At 42.0% G+C, this 15,191-nt stretch overlaps 1 protein-coding gene across 1 annotated transcript; it reads right to left on the bottom strand.

Annotated features, from left to right (window-relative positions):
- Positions 1-2,912: 2,912 nt before the first annotated feature.
- Positions 2,913-13,074, bottom strand: TAGLN (transgelin). The gene is made up of 5 exons (XM_069947441.1): positions 12,969-13,074; positions 11,620-11,814; positions 8,950-9,127; positions 3,886-3,988; positions 2,913-3,767 (listed from the first exon to the last, which is right to left on the bottom strand). The coding sequence occupies exons 2-5, from the start codon at positions 11,800-11,802 to the stop codon at positions 3,623-3,625; spliced, it is 609 nt and encodes a 202-aa protein (XP_069803542.1). The 5' UTR covers positions 11,803-11,814; positions 12,969-13,074; the 3' UTR covers positions 2,913-3,622.
- Positions 13,075-15,191: the final 2,117 nt, after the last annotated feature.

Genomic DNA, 15,191 nt, shown 5'->3' with positions numbered 1-15,191 from the left:
GATATGCCATAAATGTTTAATAGGTGCTGGAACAGTTCATAACAGGTATGACTTTAATTTTTTATTTTATTTTATGTTAATACGGGTGATCATCATTTTCAAGCAGTTTAAAAGAACACTAAAGCTAAAGAAAAACACATTTTATATGGGAACCTTTTTAATATGTAATGAATTTTGTATGGGACTCTTAGGTACTTAAGTAAATTATCCTATTCATAGCATTTCTTCCAAATATCACTTAATTCTTAACCAAAGTTGCCTCTAAAGCTGCTGCTTTGTGGAAGAGAAGCTACTGATTGATACTGATGCTCATCACTTTATTACTACTAAGACCCAGGCAAGGATATCTCCGCTCAGAAAGGAATCTTTAACTTGACAGATTGCTTTGGCTATTAATGTTCTTTTTGCTCTTCAACTTTTTTGCTGTCCATTATGCCAAAGGAAAATGCAGATTGTGGTTTTGTGACTCCACACAAGTGACATTTTAGGTTTAGCTTCAGATTTGTATCAAAGAGCAACACAGTGGACACCATAAAGGTACTGAACCACATTTAATGTTCATGTAAAGGGAACCTTTCATTCTGCCTGCACCATGAGACATCAGGGTGGTCCCCGGTAGCTTCCTCCCCCCCCCTCCCCCTCCAGCTTTATTTCATAGATCTCACTTGGTGTAGGCAGACATTTACCAATCAATGCCAGCGGGACAGACAGAAACCACCAGAGATTACGTTTATGCATGTTAAGGCAGCATGAAAGTAATGACAGGTTTCCTCAGGATCTTAGCTGTTACTCCTCCCAGAAATATATGTATAAATTGCCTACTGGATGTTACTATATCTCTACACAGTTAGGCACTGTCCAGTCAATGCTGAGTGTGTAGGGACACCAAATTAAGAGGAGGAAGTGGTAACACCCAATTGTCAATTTATACAAGAATAACAGAGGAACAGCAGAAACGCAGGGTTCTAAAGAAAGATCCAATGTAAAGGATACCACAAATGCAAATATTTTTTGATTCTAGCAATGCCAGTTATCAGTCCTAGAATCTGTGTGATGTCTATCATAAGTTTATACTTTGTGGTGGTCTGTGTTGCTGGAATGATACTTGACTCCAAACTAAACTTTAACCAACCAGTCATTATGCTCCCATACAAATGTAACTAAACAGATATCTTAATGAGTACAAAGGTAGTTTCTAATGGAGATGATCGAACATCGGGAAATCTTTGGTTCGATCGAGCTCAAACCTTCCACATTTGATTCCCGATGCCTTCCCGTTTCATGGGAAAGGTGGAGACTGCCCGAAAACAGGCCTGAAAACAGGGATGCAGCCTATTACCTAGGTACTCTGTACCCGGGCTGTCTCCTCCTTCCCTACGGAACGGGAAGGCAGCGGGAATCAAATGCGGAAGGTTCGAGTTTGATTGAAGATTTCCCGATGTTTGATCATCTCTAGTTTCTAACACCACTGGCCTGCTCTTCTGCAGCATTCATTTAAAGATTGAATAGAAGAAATACCTGCCCAGTATACACGTCCCTCATTACTGGGGTTCACAGCCAAACAACAAAAATGTTTGTCCGGATCATCCCAGATGATAGAGCTGTGTGTCCTGTTCTAAGTGACCTGTAATGCTGTAAGGATCCAAAGAACTTACATGGAGATTGTTTACATTAGCGCTTTAATGTAAAGTTTCCAATCCACTGCCACTGGACCCGAATACAGCCGCCATGGCATTATACTTGGAGGTTTTATTTTGTTTCAGTGCTAACTGCAAGTCGCTAGTCATTGTCTTAGAAGATGGTCACTGTCCGCTAAAGCAGGATTACACTACATAGTAAGAGTCCGAGATATAAATATAATGTTGGTGTGGCGAAAGGTTTACATACTATAGAGGAACCATGAAACATAACCTTCTCTTTTATGATTTAATTTATTGTTTGTTATTTTTATGAGGGCATTGTGGGTGTTTGGATCAAAATGAATGTTTTGCTGGATATTTTTATTTTAAGGGCAATAAAAAGATTTTACATGGTTTACTGTCTTATTAATGTAGAGGGAGCCTGATCTGCCGGCAGCATATTGATGTATAGCTTTGCAACCTATTGATTGAAATTTATGCTCATTCTCAGTTTAGGGGTCAAGTGGGTGGGCCATTGACTGATCACTTGCCTCCTAAGCCCTGATGAGCAGGGATTTCAATGCTGCCAGGCTATTTTTAAAAACCAATGCCAGGATGTTGGTATATAATTTGATCAAACCATATTGCCCCGTGTACCACGTGCCGGTCTCCTGGTTCACACGGGTCCCCACGCTAACTCCACACTGTGTCGGTCAGCGACCGCCAACCCCACAAAGCGTGCACATGCAGGGAAGGGAGACCATGGAATGGCCCTGCAACCCCAATGTCATAGGACCAAACCCAAAGTGCCCCCCCCCCCCCCTCCCCCCCCCAAAAAAAAGTGGTGAGTGCAATACCATATTCATACTTGTGGTGGTTGGGGGCAGTCTTCTCCGTCGGTGGTGCTGGCTGGGTTTTGGAGGGGCATTTTGTGTTTGGTCCTGTGACATTGGGGTTGCAGGGCCTTTCCCTGCACGTGCACGCCTTGCGGGGTTGGCAGTCGCTGACCGACACAGTGTGGAGTTAGCATAGGGACCTGTGTGAACCAGGAGACCGGCACGTGGTACACGGGGCAATATGAGAACTAATTTTTATGTTTTATACCCAGGAAGCATTATGTGTAATCCTCCCCTACACCAGCTACATCTTCACAAGAAGAACATGTACTTTCTTCCAAGAGCGATAACTGCACATAAAAGGCTGGCCCTGGCCTAGTGTCACACAGCTCCCCTCAGTCTCATTGACATTTTACCTTTTTGTTTTTATAATTTTCATCTAGAAATTAAAACAAAGTTTAATGAGATAAACAATTTTATTTTGATCAAAAATAAAAGTTAAAAAAATCATTTTAATAAACACTGATTTTATCTGATTGAAAGTTTCCTTGTTAAGACTTGTGCAGATTAACCTCTTGACTGCTGTATAGTGGTGGTAAGTCTGGTGCCATGAGTCAGAAGGTAGAATACGATGTAGAATGAAGAACTGAATGGAGGATGTAGAACTTGCAAAAAAAAATAGGTTTCAGGAGGCCAACTTCAAAGGCTGTAGGCAACAAAAACTGAGATTTTTGATGCATCTAAACTATATCTATGGGTGCAAGTAAGGGGGAGCTGAAGGTGTCTATTTGTACTATGCTACTGACATCATGTCTTTACAATTGAGGCTTCTATCTAATGCTGGATATGTGTAAATTCAGCCCATTGTGGGGGTTAGTGTTCACAGAGCCCGTCAGACACTACTAACCTTATATAATTTATAGGTGCGCCCTGTTTTCAGTAATACCATACAGTTACATGTGTCTGTGACATCATTAGATAAGAGATGACTACTTGGAATTGAAAGTTATTGTTTTTTTTCCCCTCCATATATTGTAATTGAATAGGCTGTAACTTAGCATTACATCCAAAAGAGCTTAAAAAAGTGTTTTGTGATACCCTTACACTGCTGATTATTACTCGAGGACTCTTCCAGGAGTGAAGAGGTTAACCCTTCCTGACTTGAATTTAACTCATAATCTGTCTTGGGCGGCCGTACCCTGTCATGCCAGCCTGGGAGGCCCCCTGGTTGCTGCCCATCTGCAAACCAATCACATTCTTTCCTTGTTTTAGTTTGTCCTCGGAGAAGTCTCGCTTGTGCTCTTGGGCTTTCCTGGGTAAATAGATGGGAAAGGGTCAGTATGGTAACATGGCATTGATACTGTTACTGTATAGGTGATATTGTGAAATAGCAATGTGTTGTGGGTATAATGTACAGTTCTGCCACTTACTTCATGAACCAGGATGGATCTCCTTGATATTGGCCGTCATTTTTTGTAACTGCGATACTCCCAAGAGCTACTATTGTCCTCTGAACAGCAGCCAGATCTTTTCCTGTAAAGCGGGAGATGAGGTGTGAACGATGAGGGTTACAATGAAACTGTCATCAGGATGGAGGCTAGAAAACTGGCGCACAGGTAACACTATGGAGCAATAAACGCTACAACGTTTTTCAATCTTCTCACTGATTTATCTATGTTAACAAGAAGTTATGTTAAGTTAAGTTAAAGTTTGAGTGCTGTATGCTAAGTAGGTACAACTCCAAACCTGAAAGCGACTCTGTGCCCACAATCTGACCCCCCCAAACCACTTGTACCTTCAGATAGCTGCTTTTAATCCAAGATCTGTCCCGCGGTCCGTTCAGCAGGGGATGCAGTTATTGTCATAAAAACTACTTTTAATCTTTCAGCGCTGTGTCAAACGGCCGGGGCTTACATTTGTATATGCATTAGACTGGCACACCCTCTCTGTCCCTTCCTCCCCACCCTCCTCCTCATTAGGAATACTCCAGGCAGATTGCTTCCTATTCCCCACCTGTGGCAGCCCGGCACATGGGCTGGATCGTTAATACACCTGTGCAAAGCTCAAACAGCAGTAAATGTTCTTGGATCATTCCTAATAATGGGGAGGAAGGACAGAGAGGTGGTGCCAGCCTAATGCATATACAAATGTAAGCCCCGGCCGTTAGACACAGCTCTTCAGGATTAAAAGTTGTTTTTAGGACAATAACTGCATCCCCTGCTGAACGGACCCAGGACAGATCTTGGATTAAAAGCAGCTATCCGAAGGTACAAGTGGTTTGGGGGGGGGTCAGATTTTGGGTACAGAGTCACTTGAACGCTCGGCATTTGACTCCTGGAAAAGTTGGATGCTGCCTTAGAGCTTCCAGGAAAACATGGATATAGCCATAGGTTGTATCCAGGTTTTCCAGTACTTATAGCGACATCCAACCTCTAGCCTCCGGGAGTCAGATGCAAAGCGTTTGCGTTTGGAGAAAATTGCCTAACCCGAATAGTTCAGCAAGTCCGCTTAAAGCTACTGAGCAGTCCTATAAGTAGCTTGTGCAAATCTCAGTGCAAGTTATGGTCACAATAGAGGTAAATAAGTACAGGGGCACAAATCGACGACTACCCAAGGAGTCCGAGGGTCAAAGTTTAAACCGCAGTAGAGGCTAGAAGCATGCTTTAATGATGTGTGTATATATTTTTTGTTATGACTGCAGCTCTAGTGATCTAGAGCAGTGAAGGCATTAATATCTGTAAGTGTCTTTAGTAGAGAAAGGGTTACTGGCAGGATGTCTGATGGTCTAGGGCATAGAAAGGGTTAATATTTGCATCACAGGTGGTCTAAGGCAGTAAGGAAATTAATAACATCACCCCTGGAGGCCTTAGCAGTGAAGGGGAAAATTTCTGCAACCCTGGTGGTCAAGAGGCAGAACAGGGGTTAATGTAATTTGTAGTGGTCCAGGACACAGAAAGGGTTAATGTCAATATCCGTGGCAGTCCAGGGCACAGAAAGGGTTAATGCCAGTCTTAATCATCCAGTTAGTGTTAGGATTAGTGTCCAAATCCCTGGTGGTTTTGGGCAGATAAGGGCTTAATGCCAGTTCATCTAGTGATATAGATTACTAAAGTGGTTAATATCCTTGGTGGTCTAGGATTGTGGAGCCTCTACTGTTTCATACCTGGACCCCAGTGGTTGCCCCCCACTACCACCACTGACCTGGCTGTTACAAGTAGCTGAACACGGACTGTCCAGTTTCACATTTTCTCTATACACTATGTATACCCCTGTTTGAAGACTCAAATGATGCATTTACCACAGAAATTCATTTGGCAGATTTTTGAAGCCAAAGCCAGGAATAGATTTGAAAAGAGGAGAAATCTCAGTCTTTCCTTTATGACCGGTTTTCATAGTCTATTCTTGGCTTTGGCTTCAAAAATCTGTCAGTTAAATCTGAGTGACGTACTTATGTCACCCATTGACCCTCATGTTCAAGTCAAAGTCTTAACTATGTGGGCGAACATTCTGAACCTCTTGGACTGTGAATTGGGGTATTGTGAATGAGCCTTACACTAATAACTAAATAACTGATGAAGTGAATAGATGACCAGTAGCAGCGTATAGCAAACTATGAGCACCGTGTTATAGATCTGTACAATATATGAGGGTGCAGCTGATCTCATGGTTTTCTGGGGGACCATGCAGGAGCGGCTTTCGCTTCAGAATTGTCCCTCACAAGTGTTTGGCTCCAAATCCACTTTAAATGGGTCAGTGCCATAGATTGTAATACTAGATGATGATGCTGGGCGTCAGCCTGATAGTCTGTGCAAGGGATCCAAGAGGAATAGCAAATAAATTACATCTCCTTTTCAAACAAACCACATAGCTGTAGCTCAACCTGAAATATATGAGTGCAAGATGGGAAACTTTACCAAAGATGGTCCCTCCTGGTCATAAATACCATGCATCTGTTATAATACCTATACCAAGATTTAGTATTCACAGAATCCATGACTCTTATAACAAGCTAAAGGCATGTTCACACAACAGATCTTATATGGATTTGGAAAGAAAATCTTAGGCCGCCACAGATTAGAAGTTTTGTATGCTTCAAATTCAGGTTAGAATTACTCTGGAGACTAGAAATGTATTTTTAAAACATTGCTTTAATAAAGTATTTTATTGCTTTAAAAAAAAGTCTGTATTTTGTTATGTACATACTTACCCTTGACTAGCAGCAGTAAGGCGCGTAGTCTCTCGAGTACCCTTTTAATCCAATACAGTGGAGCTAATCTGTGTGTGGCTACTCAAACCAGATGTGAGTAAAATACAAGTGTCCTGAGTTTGCCCGGAGACTGTAGTATTAGCAAAATACACAAAGACCAAACAGTGAAGAGACAAAGTTGTGAAGAGGTATAGATAAAGGTTGGGTTGTAAAAAAAAAATTCCAAACTGTGAACCCCTCACAGAGCACCATTAATCTCCCCCCCCCCCCTCCAAAAAAAAAAAAAAAAAAAAAATGGCCCAATTACAACCCTGACAAGAGAAGGCGCCCACCAAAACTCACAGGCACAAACCAGCAATTCACCAGAGACCATAACACTGAAAGAGCTTCAAAGTGGAGATGGAAGCATCTGTTTAAAGGACATTATAAGGCCATGTTCACACACAGAATAACAACGGCCGTTTTTATAAAAAAAAAATATTAAGTAGGAGTCAGCTCACCTCTGCTGGATTTTTTGGAGTCACAGTTCATTCGGAAGGGGTCCTGTGGTTGCCAACCGCTGATTCTCATAAAAGGCAATGAATGGTGAGGTTCCGGCACTCCAAAAGTGGTTAAAAATTCTAAATCTTTATTAAATCATTCTATCAATATTGGTAGTACAATCCGTGTTGTCTAACAAGATCAGTGCGTTTTGCGCATGCGCGAAACGTGTGATCTTGTTAGACAACACGGATTGTACTAGCGATTTTAATAGATGATAATGATGATATGATAAAGATTTTGAATTTTTAACCACTTTTGTAGTGCCAGAACCACACCATTCATGGCCGTTGTTATACTTATGCCAAATACTGGCAGGTGTATGCATGTTCCTGTGGCCGTCAAAGCTCTGATAACCGCAAGAACATTTTTTTCTATACGGACCATTCAAGGTGTGTATGGAAATCCATTAAGCATTGATTTCCATACATACCACAGATAAACAGATTGCATTCATGTGTGCATGGAAGATTAATAATTATTAGAGATGAGCAAACCTTGAGCATGCTCGAGTCCATCCGAACCCGAACTTTCGGCATTTGATTAGCGGTGGCTGCTGGACTTGGGTAAAGCCCTAAGGCTATGTGGAAAACATGGATATAGTCATTGGCTGTATCCATGTTTTCCAGACAACCTTAGAGCCTTATCCAAGTCTAGCAGCCCCAGCTAATCAAATACCGAACGTTCAGGTTCATATGGACTCGAACCCGAACCCGGTTCGCTCATCTCTAATAATTATTAATTGACATGGTCATTCATTTGCACGGCTGTAGTTGGTGCGGTGTGTGCATGGAACGGCAGCGTTGCATTGATGCATTGATGATCTCTAGCGCCGCAGAGTTCTGATGTGTGCGCATCTGTCTGCACCCACATCAGAAGTCACCGCTCCATAGTGTGCACTGACAGGTTTTTCTGCGGCTGTTATTCTCTGAATAATGGCCACTGAAAACAGACATGTCCGTTTTCTACGGCGCCGCTAGGGATCCAGGCCGGAGCGTATACTATGTGTATACGCTCCGTCCGGGATTCCATAGAAGTCAAAGTAACGTATATTTTCGTAATAGGCACAGCCGTTGTTGCAATCGGCAAAAACGGACGTACTTTTAAGAAAATATACGTTGTGTGAACATAGCCTAAGGCTATGTTTCCACACAGTCTTTTTTTTCTCTGCATCTTGCAACCAAAACCAGAAGTGGATTGGAAAAACAGAAAGGCTATGTTCACACGTTGTTGAAACTGAGTGGATGGCCGCCATTTAATGGCAAATGATTGCCATTATTTTAAAACAATGGCCGTTATTTGCCATTAAAATTTCAACAGCATTTTGACAAAATACTGAGCAAAAATACTGTGTGGGGACAAAACCTATAACTGTATTGGACTGAGTACCTAGGGCCACCCTAAAGTTACAATCCGCCATATGTTACATAATTTGCAGGAAACTGACATGTTTTTGCAAAAATTTTGTGCAAATTGTAGCGAAATGCATAAATGTATCTATTGCAATATTGAGGGTCCACTGGGGATCCATCTATTCTCCTGTGGGCCAGTCTGAGTCCAATCTATAACATGCCATTATTCCAGGATCAGTAACCAATCTGCAGAGGTGATCAGCACTAGTCCTAGAAGCCATAACCAGAAGCCATATACAATCTGAAAGCCATCTATCTATGCCGCACATGGATTCTGGAGCCTCCCACATAGAAGTATCTCCATACACATCATATGACCTCTGAGAAGCCTTTACCTTCGTACAGGTCTACAGTCTGGAAGACATCTGTTTTCACCACTCCATATTCTTCAGCTGCTTTCAGAAACTGTGCCACCTGCTCCATCTGCTTGAAGACCATGCTGGGAGGGGGATCGGGGATCTTCACAGGCTGGGATCCTCTGGGGTATAGGCTGTTAATCAGTTTGGAAAGGATCTAAGGACAATAAATAGAATAATAGCGAGAAACTCAGACGATGAAAACTCAATGGAAATCAATTGGAGATTTATCAAAAATAATTCAACAAGAAGTTGGCACAGTTGCCCATGGCAGCACAATGCGACTGGGATTTTTCTCACAGGCTTATTTGCTTCCGATGGGTATCTGCTCCAGTTTTTAAATATTCCCAGAGTTTAGGATAATTTACTTATGTGTTTTCATCTGTGACATATACTTAGTAGTATCATTATGGAGTTGGTTTCTCACATTTTGGGTGCCCAGTGTCACATCTTAAAGTGTAACTGTACAGTAACAGTACATACAATTTTTAAGAAACTCTGTAATGGGTTTTTATTAAGCAGAAGAGTTTCCTTCTGTACCCAAAAAGATGTTTTTCTACCTTCCCCCCCCTCCCCCTCACTTCAGAAGAAGCAGAATTTCTGTGTCCATTATGCTCTATGGAGAGGGGAGGGATCAAGGGGATGAGGGAGCACAGAGAGGAGAAAAACAGGGCTGTACAAAACAACATCCTGGAGTCTTCTCTCACGAAGATCCCAGATAAGCACTCTTCTAACCTCTGAATCCATTCCCATCTTAGGTGCCCAGTCTGCAAACTGTACAGTTTGCTTCTCTGCTCTCACTGCTCACTGACCCCCCTCAGCCCCTCCCCCTGCCATAGGTTATAATGGGACTTAGCAAACCTGCCTTCACTTTGCTTCTCTGTAATGCCTGATAAAATACAGCCTTGCCTGATAATGAGTAGACAAGAAGTGATGGGGGAGGCTGGAAAAAAGCTTTTTTTTTTTTTTTTAGTAAAGAAAGAGGCTTTTTGCCTAATAAAACCTATTGTAGAGTTTTATAAAATTGCTTGTACTATTAATATCTGCAAAAAAATAAAAAACATTCCTAAGACCACACCCCTTTTTGGGGGTGTATCAGAAAAGCCTGAAAAATGTCTCATAGTAAATGTCAGTAAAGTCAGTAATTTGTTATTACAAATCAAAGCCATTGTCGGGGTCTAAGGTGGCAGCCTGAACCAGCTGGATACACTGCTATGGACACCTGGAAGTAAATTAATATAGTAATATAGTATATTAGTAAACTAATATAGTATGACTGCAGGGAAAAACTAGTATTTTGGGTTATGATTAACGGAGTGGGCTCCAATCCAGAGTTTGTTCTGGGGCTTATATGACTCTTTTTACATCACTGTCTATTGCCACTTCCTCTAGCTTAGAGCAGCTAGAGAGCAGCTTCAATAAGACAATACAATCTACTGACTACTTCTTATGCAGCTCACCGTCCTAATGTCATGCATATGGCTCCCGTATCTATCAGTGAACACTACTGAAGCTGACCAAACACTGAAAACTCAGAAGACCCGATCTGGATTCAGACAATTTTCGGCCAACACTTTTTATGATGGAGGATGGCCAGACGCTAATATTCATGGAAAACTCAGTCTGCCATGTTGGCAATACTTGGATAGTCATATGTGCCAATATGACAATTGCGTCATGACTAGTGATGAGTGCAACTTGAGCCCATCTCTAGTCATGACATGTCAGCCCTGAAAAACAAAGCAAGGAAGAGATTGATCTACCATTAGCCTTTTCCTATAGTATTGCTTTCAAGAACAACAACCAGTACAGACCCACCAGGCGTCTGATATCAGTAGCATTGTTTTCTCAGCAGCTATAACACATTGCTGTAATGATCGTTCATTTATATTTGGTAAGAAATGTTTTTCAACTTTCTATTAAAGGGTTAATCTTATCTTCAAAAACAGCACCACCCTGTCTTCAGGCTGTGTGTGCTACTACAGCTCAGCTCCATTTATTTTAATAGAACTATGCTGCAATACCACTCCCAAACTGAAGACAGGGGTGACACAGCTTCTGAAAGCAGACATATTTTTCTGGATAACCCCCTTAAGGAAGTATTCTGCGGAAACATAACTGTTCATATGTTGCTGCCTATGGTGAGACTAACAATTCATTGCATACTTGTTATTATCTATTCAGTCTCCCTCCCCCAGTTCCCCACTCCCTTTCCATGTGGCTCATGTAAACAAGTCCCTGGTCGGCTGTATCTGCATCTTTGTAGCAACTTCATAATGCCAGGAGGGTTAATCACAGCAAGTCTATCAGCAACTTGACCTCAGACCTCAGATCCCAGCATTACAAAGTTGCTACAAAGTTGCATATACAACAGGTCAGGGGCTTGTTTCCCTGAGCTGTCTCAGAAGGCAGGGGGGAGGGAGGAGAGAACAGCTCGGACACAGATTTTTCTATGTCTTTAGCAGAAAGCAGTAGAATCAGAACTGGGGAAAGGAGACTGAATAGATAATAAGTATATAATGTATTGTGAGTCTCACCATGGGCAGCAGCAATTGAAAAGTTATGTTTGAGTGGAATACCCCTTTAACCTCTGTATGTGATAAAGGTTTAAGGACCACACATAACACATTATGGTCTGTCACTCCTCACCAGTCCATTCTTTAACCATTGCTGGAATCCATATCTTCCTGGCTCATCTGGGGATCCCACTTCAGATCCACACTGCATCTTTATCCACTGGATCAGGCGTGGCTCCAGCTCTTCATCATACTTCTTCTCTATGCGTGACTGGACATCACGGCTCATACCATAGGCTGGTCCTTTATTGGCCATGGCTGCTGGGACCTGGATTTCAAGTAACAAGAAAAGTATAAGGAAACTCATGCAAAACCAACACATTGCTATGCAATGAGTATATCACAGTAATGAGCAACATAGTATTACAATCGTATTCTAGAAGAAAAAATAGTTTTTTTTCACCCAGTTTTCCTGATCTGAAAATGCACAACTTTCCAAAAGGCTAGGATAATTCGGGAAGGACACCCCCTTAGTGATGGGACCCCTTACCAATTTTTAGGGTATATCTTACTGTTGTAACATAACACTACTATGAATTTTACACTGTGAATCAATTCATATTGAATCACTCTTCTAGTATAGGTGAACACGGCATAAAATCCACAATACATGGGAATATAACCTAACAGGGAGATTTATCAAACATGGTGTAAAGTGAAACTGGCTCAGTTGCCCCTAGCAACCAATCAGATTCCACCTCTCACTTTTCAAAGAGTCTGTGAGGAATTAAAAGTGGAATCTGATTGGTTGCTAGGGGCGACTAAGACAATTCTAATTTGCACCAGCTGGATAAATCTCCTCCATAGTGTATATTTACCAACCAGCTAACCAAAGGATTGGCACCCATAATAATATATACAGGTATAGGGGCTCTTTACAAAACACTACAGGATAGTTTTCTTACAGTGACAGTAGCAAAATATTTCTACAGTCTCACGTCTATTCCAATTTGGTCGACTGGATAACCCCAAGCCATTTCCTAATGCATGCGTGTTATTGGCCTACGTGTTGCCGTTCCCTGTGTTTATATTGGTCTCAATCTATAAAAGAGGGAACGTGAAACAGATCTGGCAAGTTTCTGCAAAAAAATCCTCTGAGAACGTCAACACAAGAAAACATTCCAGCCTCATTTCTTCCCTTATTTAGAATAGCATGATAGCGGCCAGTGCCAGGCACATCCATTCCATCCATCACTTAGCGGTATAGACTCCTGAAGGAGCTGGATAACATTTCACTGGAATAGCAGAAAATCCTATGGGGTCTACCTATACATCATTGTACATGTAAGGTATAATCTCTGTGCTCTTATCCCTATAACCTGCACACATATATCATTGTATACAAGATGCATCTAATAAAACATATTATAAGAATACTAAACCCCCATCCCAAGTCACCATCCCATCCCTCCCCAAACTCACAGGTTGCTACAGGATGATGGTGTCTGCCTCCAAGATGCAAAGTACTGACTGAGAGAGAAGAAGGATGGGGAGATAAAAGTCCTGTCGTAGTTCTGCATGTAATGTGGGGGAGTATCTGCCCACCTTCTCCCCCCTCCAGACTCTGATCTTCCCAACTCCATATTAGGGGAAGGTCTGACTGAACTGCTGGGTTTGGGGGTCTGAACACATTCTCTGGATACCTAAAGGATGCGAGAAAGGGGAAGAGTTTTGTCACTCAATAGGAGGGGGAGAATCTCCCTCCAGCAAATCCTTTTATAGACTCAATTCGGGGGCAACAGTTCCCAGATAAACCCTTTACACTTCAGGGGGGCCAGGGACACTTGGATGACGCTATACTAAGTGCAGTTAACTGTTTGGAATATTCACAGCTGCAAATATCAAACTTTTGTCGTGAAAGGTTTTTATTCAGTAAAAGAGAGTATTTTTGTAAGTTTTTATTATCATGTCTTTAAACCTAACACATTGCAATATAAACAGGGAATGTTTCTAGGACAAGCTTCCCATACGTGACAGAGGGACCTATGTATGCATGACCTATATAAAAATACATTTATTATAGATTTATAATCAATAATTTGTATTACACCAGCACACAATCTCGAGGGTCAACTTTGAAGGGGTTATCCAGGATTTAAAAAATATTGATATTTTTCTTCCCAAACCAGTGCCACATCTGTCCTCAGGCGGTGTGTGGTATTACAGCTCAGCTATAGTCACTTCAATGGAACTAAACTGCAATATCACAAACCTCATTCCACCTCATGGCAGAAGCGGCCCTGATTACCCTAAGGAACAGCTAAGACAGAGGGAAAATGTAATAACAGGGTGAAACCAAAACCAAAGGAGTTGTCCAGTTCAACATGCTATTTGTGCATGAGTGAAGGATGGCATAAAAATTTTAAGTGGTATAAAAAACTTGCCCCAATCCTTGGCCACATCCGTCTTGATAGTGCCCAGTCCCCACCGAGCAGTGCCTCCTGTTTATGGGTGGGTTCATACTACGGAATTCTCGTGGACATGTCACTTCTTTCGGCAGATAGCGGAATACGCCGGCCCATAGAATGGTGTCTATGGAGCCGGCGGAAAGGCACGCGGACAGCCGACAGAATTCCGAAGAGTTTATCCGCGAGAATTCCGGAGTGTGAACCCACCCTAAGATAGGAATCAGGGCAGGTGAGTGCAACTTTTTTTTATTAGTTTTTATGCAAGCCTGACCCAATGCACCTGTGGTACCAGACAACCCATTTACTGTTAATTGATCAGAGAAGCATAGATTTGCCCTAGATGTCAAAAAGTTGTATGACCCTTCCTTCTCTCGCCATAGATGATTATATCCGGGACATCACATTTTCTTATGATGTATAGTGTAGTATTAAAAGACGTTGGGCCTCATTTACTAAGATTGTCAGGTTTTCATTAACCCCATACATCAATGTTTTAGTTTCCCAAAACATCATTTATTAATCAGTAAATTAGTTTGTTTGTTTTTTACATGACAAAAGTGACCCTAACAACAGGAGCCATTTTGGAGGTGCAATAGAACAGCTGTGTGTGCACCTGACTGTCTTCAAGTGGTCAGAGAAAATGTGATTGCTGGTGGGTAGAGATGAGCAAACCGGGTTCGGGTTCGAGTCGATCCGAACCCGAACGTTCGGTATTTGATTAGCTGGGGCTGCTGAACTTGGATAAAGCTCTAAGGTTGTCTGGAAAACATGGATACAGCCAATGACTATATCCATGTTTTCCACATAGCCTTAGGGCTTTTTCCAAGTTCAGCAGCCACCGCTAATCAAATGCCGAAAGTTCGGGTTCAGATCGACTCGAGCATGCTCGAGGTTCGCTCATCTCTACTGGTGGGTGATATCCTACATTCGGTCCATCTGGATTGCCAGCAAGAATGTCTCAAGAGTTCATCCAGACATTTTACTGTTTGCGAAGATCCGATCAGAGATCAATAAGGCTCTCTGCCATGTCACTTCTGCCGCTCATCTCTGCAGAGCACCGGATGAATGTTCATGAAGAGGGGTGGGTGCACTGGGGGCTGTGGCTCTGCCCCGAACAAAAAATATTAATAAAATGCAGGAATTTAGGAAAACAGTGGTAAGAAAACTTCCTTCTTCTTCAGTGTCTTCTGCTCTATGCCAAAGTGACAGCAGGTTACATTCTTCTAAACTGCAGCTA

This window comes from Dendropsophus ebraccatus, chromosome 12 (genome assembly GCF_027789765.1).
Source record: "Dendropsophus ebraccatus isolate aDenEbr1 chromosome 12, aDenEbr1.pat, whole genome shotgun sequence".
Lineage (NCBI taxonomy): Eukaryota > Metazoa > Chordata > Amphibia > Anura > Hylidae > Dendropsophus > Dendropsophus ebraccatus.
This window is presented reverse-complemented; position numbering and strand designations above follow the sequence as displayed.

Bases quoted from the DNA above. Each gene is read 5' to 3' on its own strand.
- TAGLN (XM_069947441.1), bottom strand. From the start codon at position 11,802: ATGGCCAATAAAGGACCAGCCTATGGTATGAGCCGTGATGTCCAGTCA. The intron at 9,128-11,619 runs GTGAGGAGTGAC...TATTGTCCTTAG, and splicing joins AATGGTTAAAGAATGGACTG to ATCCTTTCCAAACTGATTAA. The intron at 3,768-3,885 runs GTAAGTGGCAGA...CTATTTACCCAG, and splicing joins GATCCATCCTGGTTCATGAA to GAAAGCCCAAGAGCACAAGC.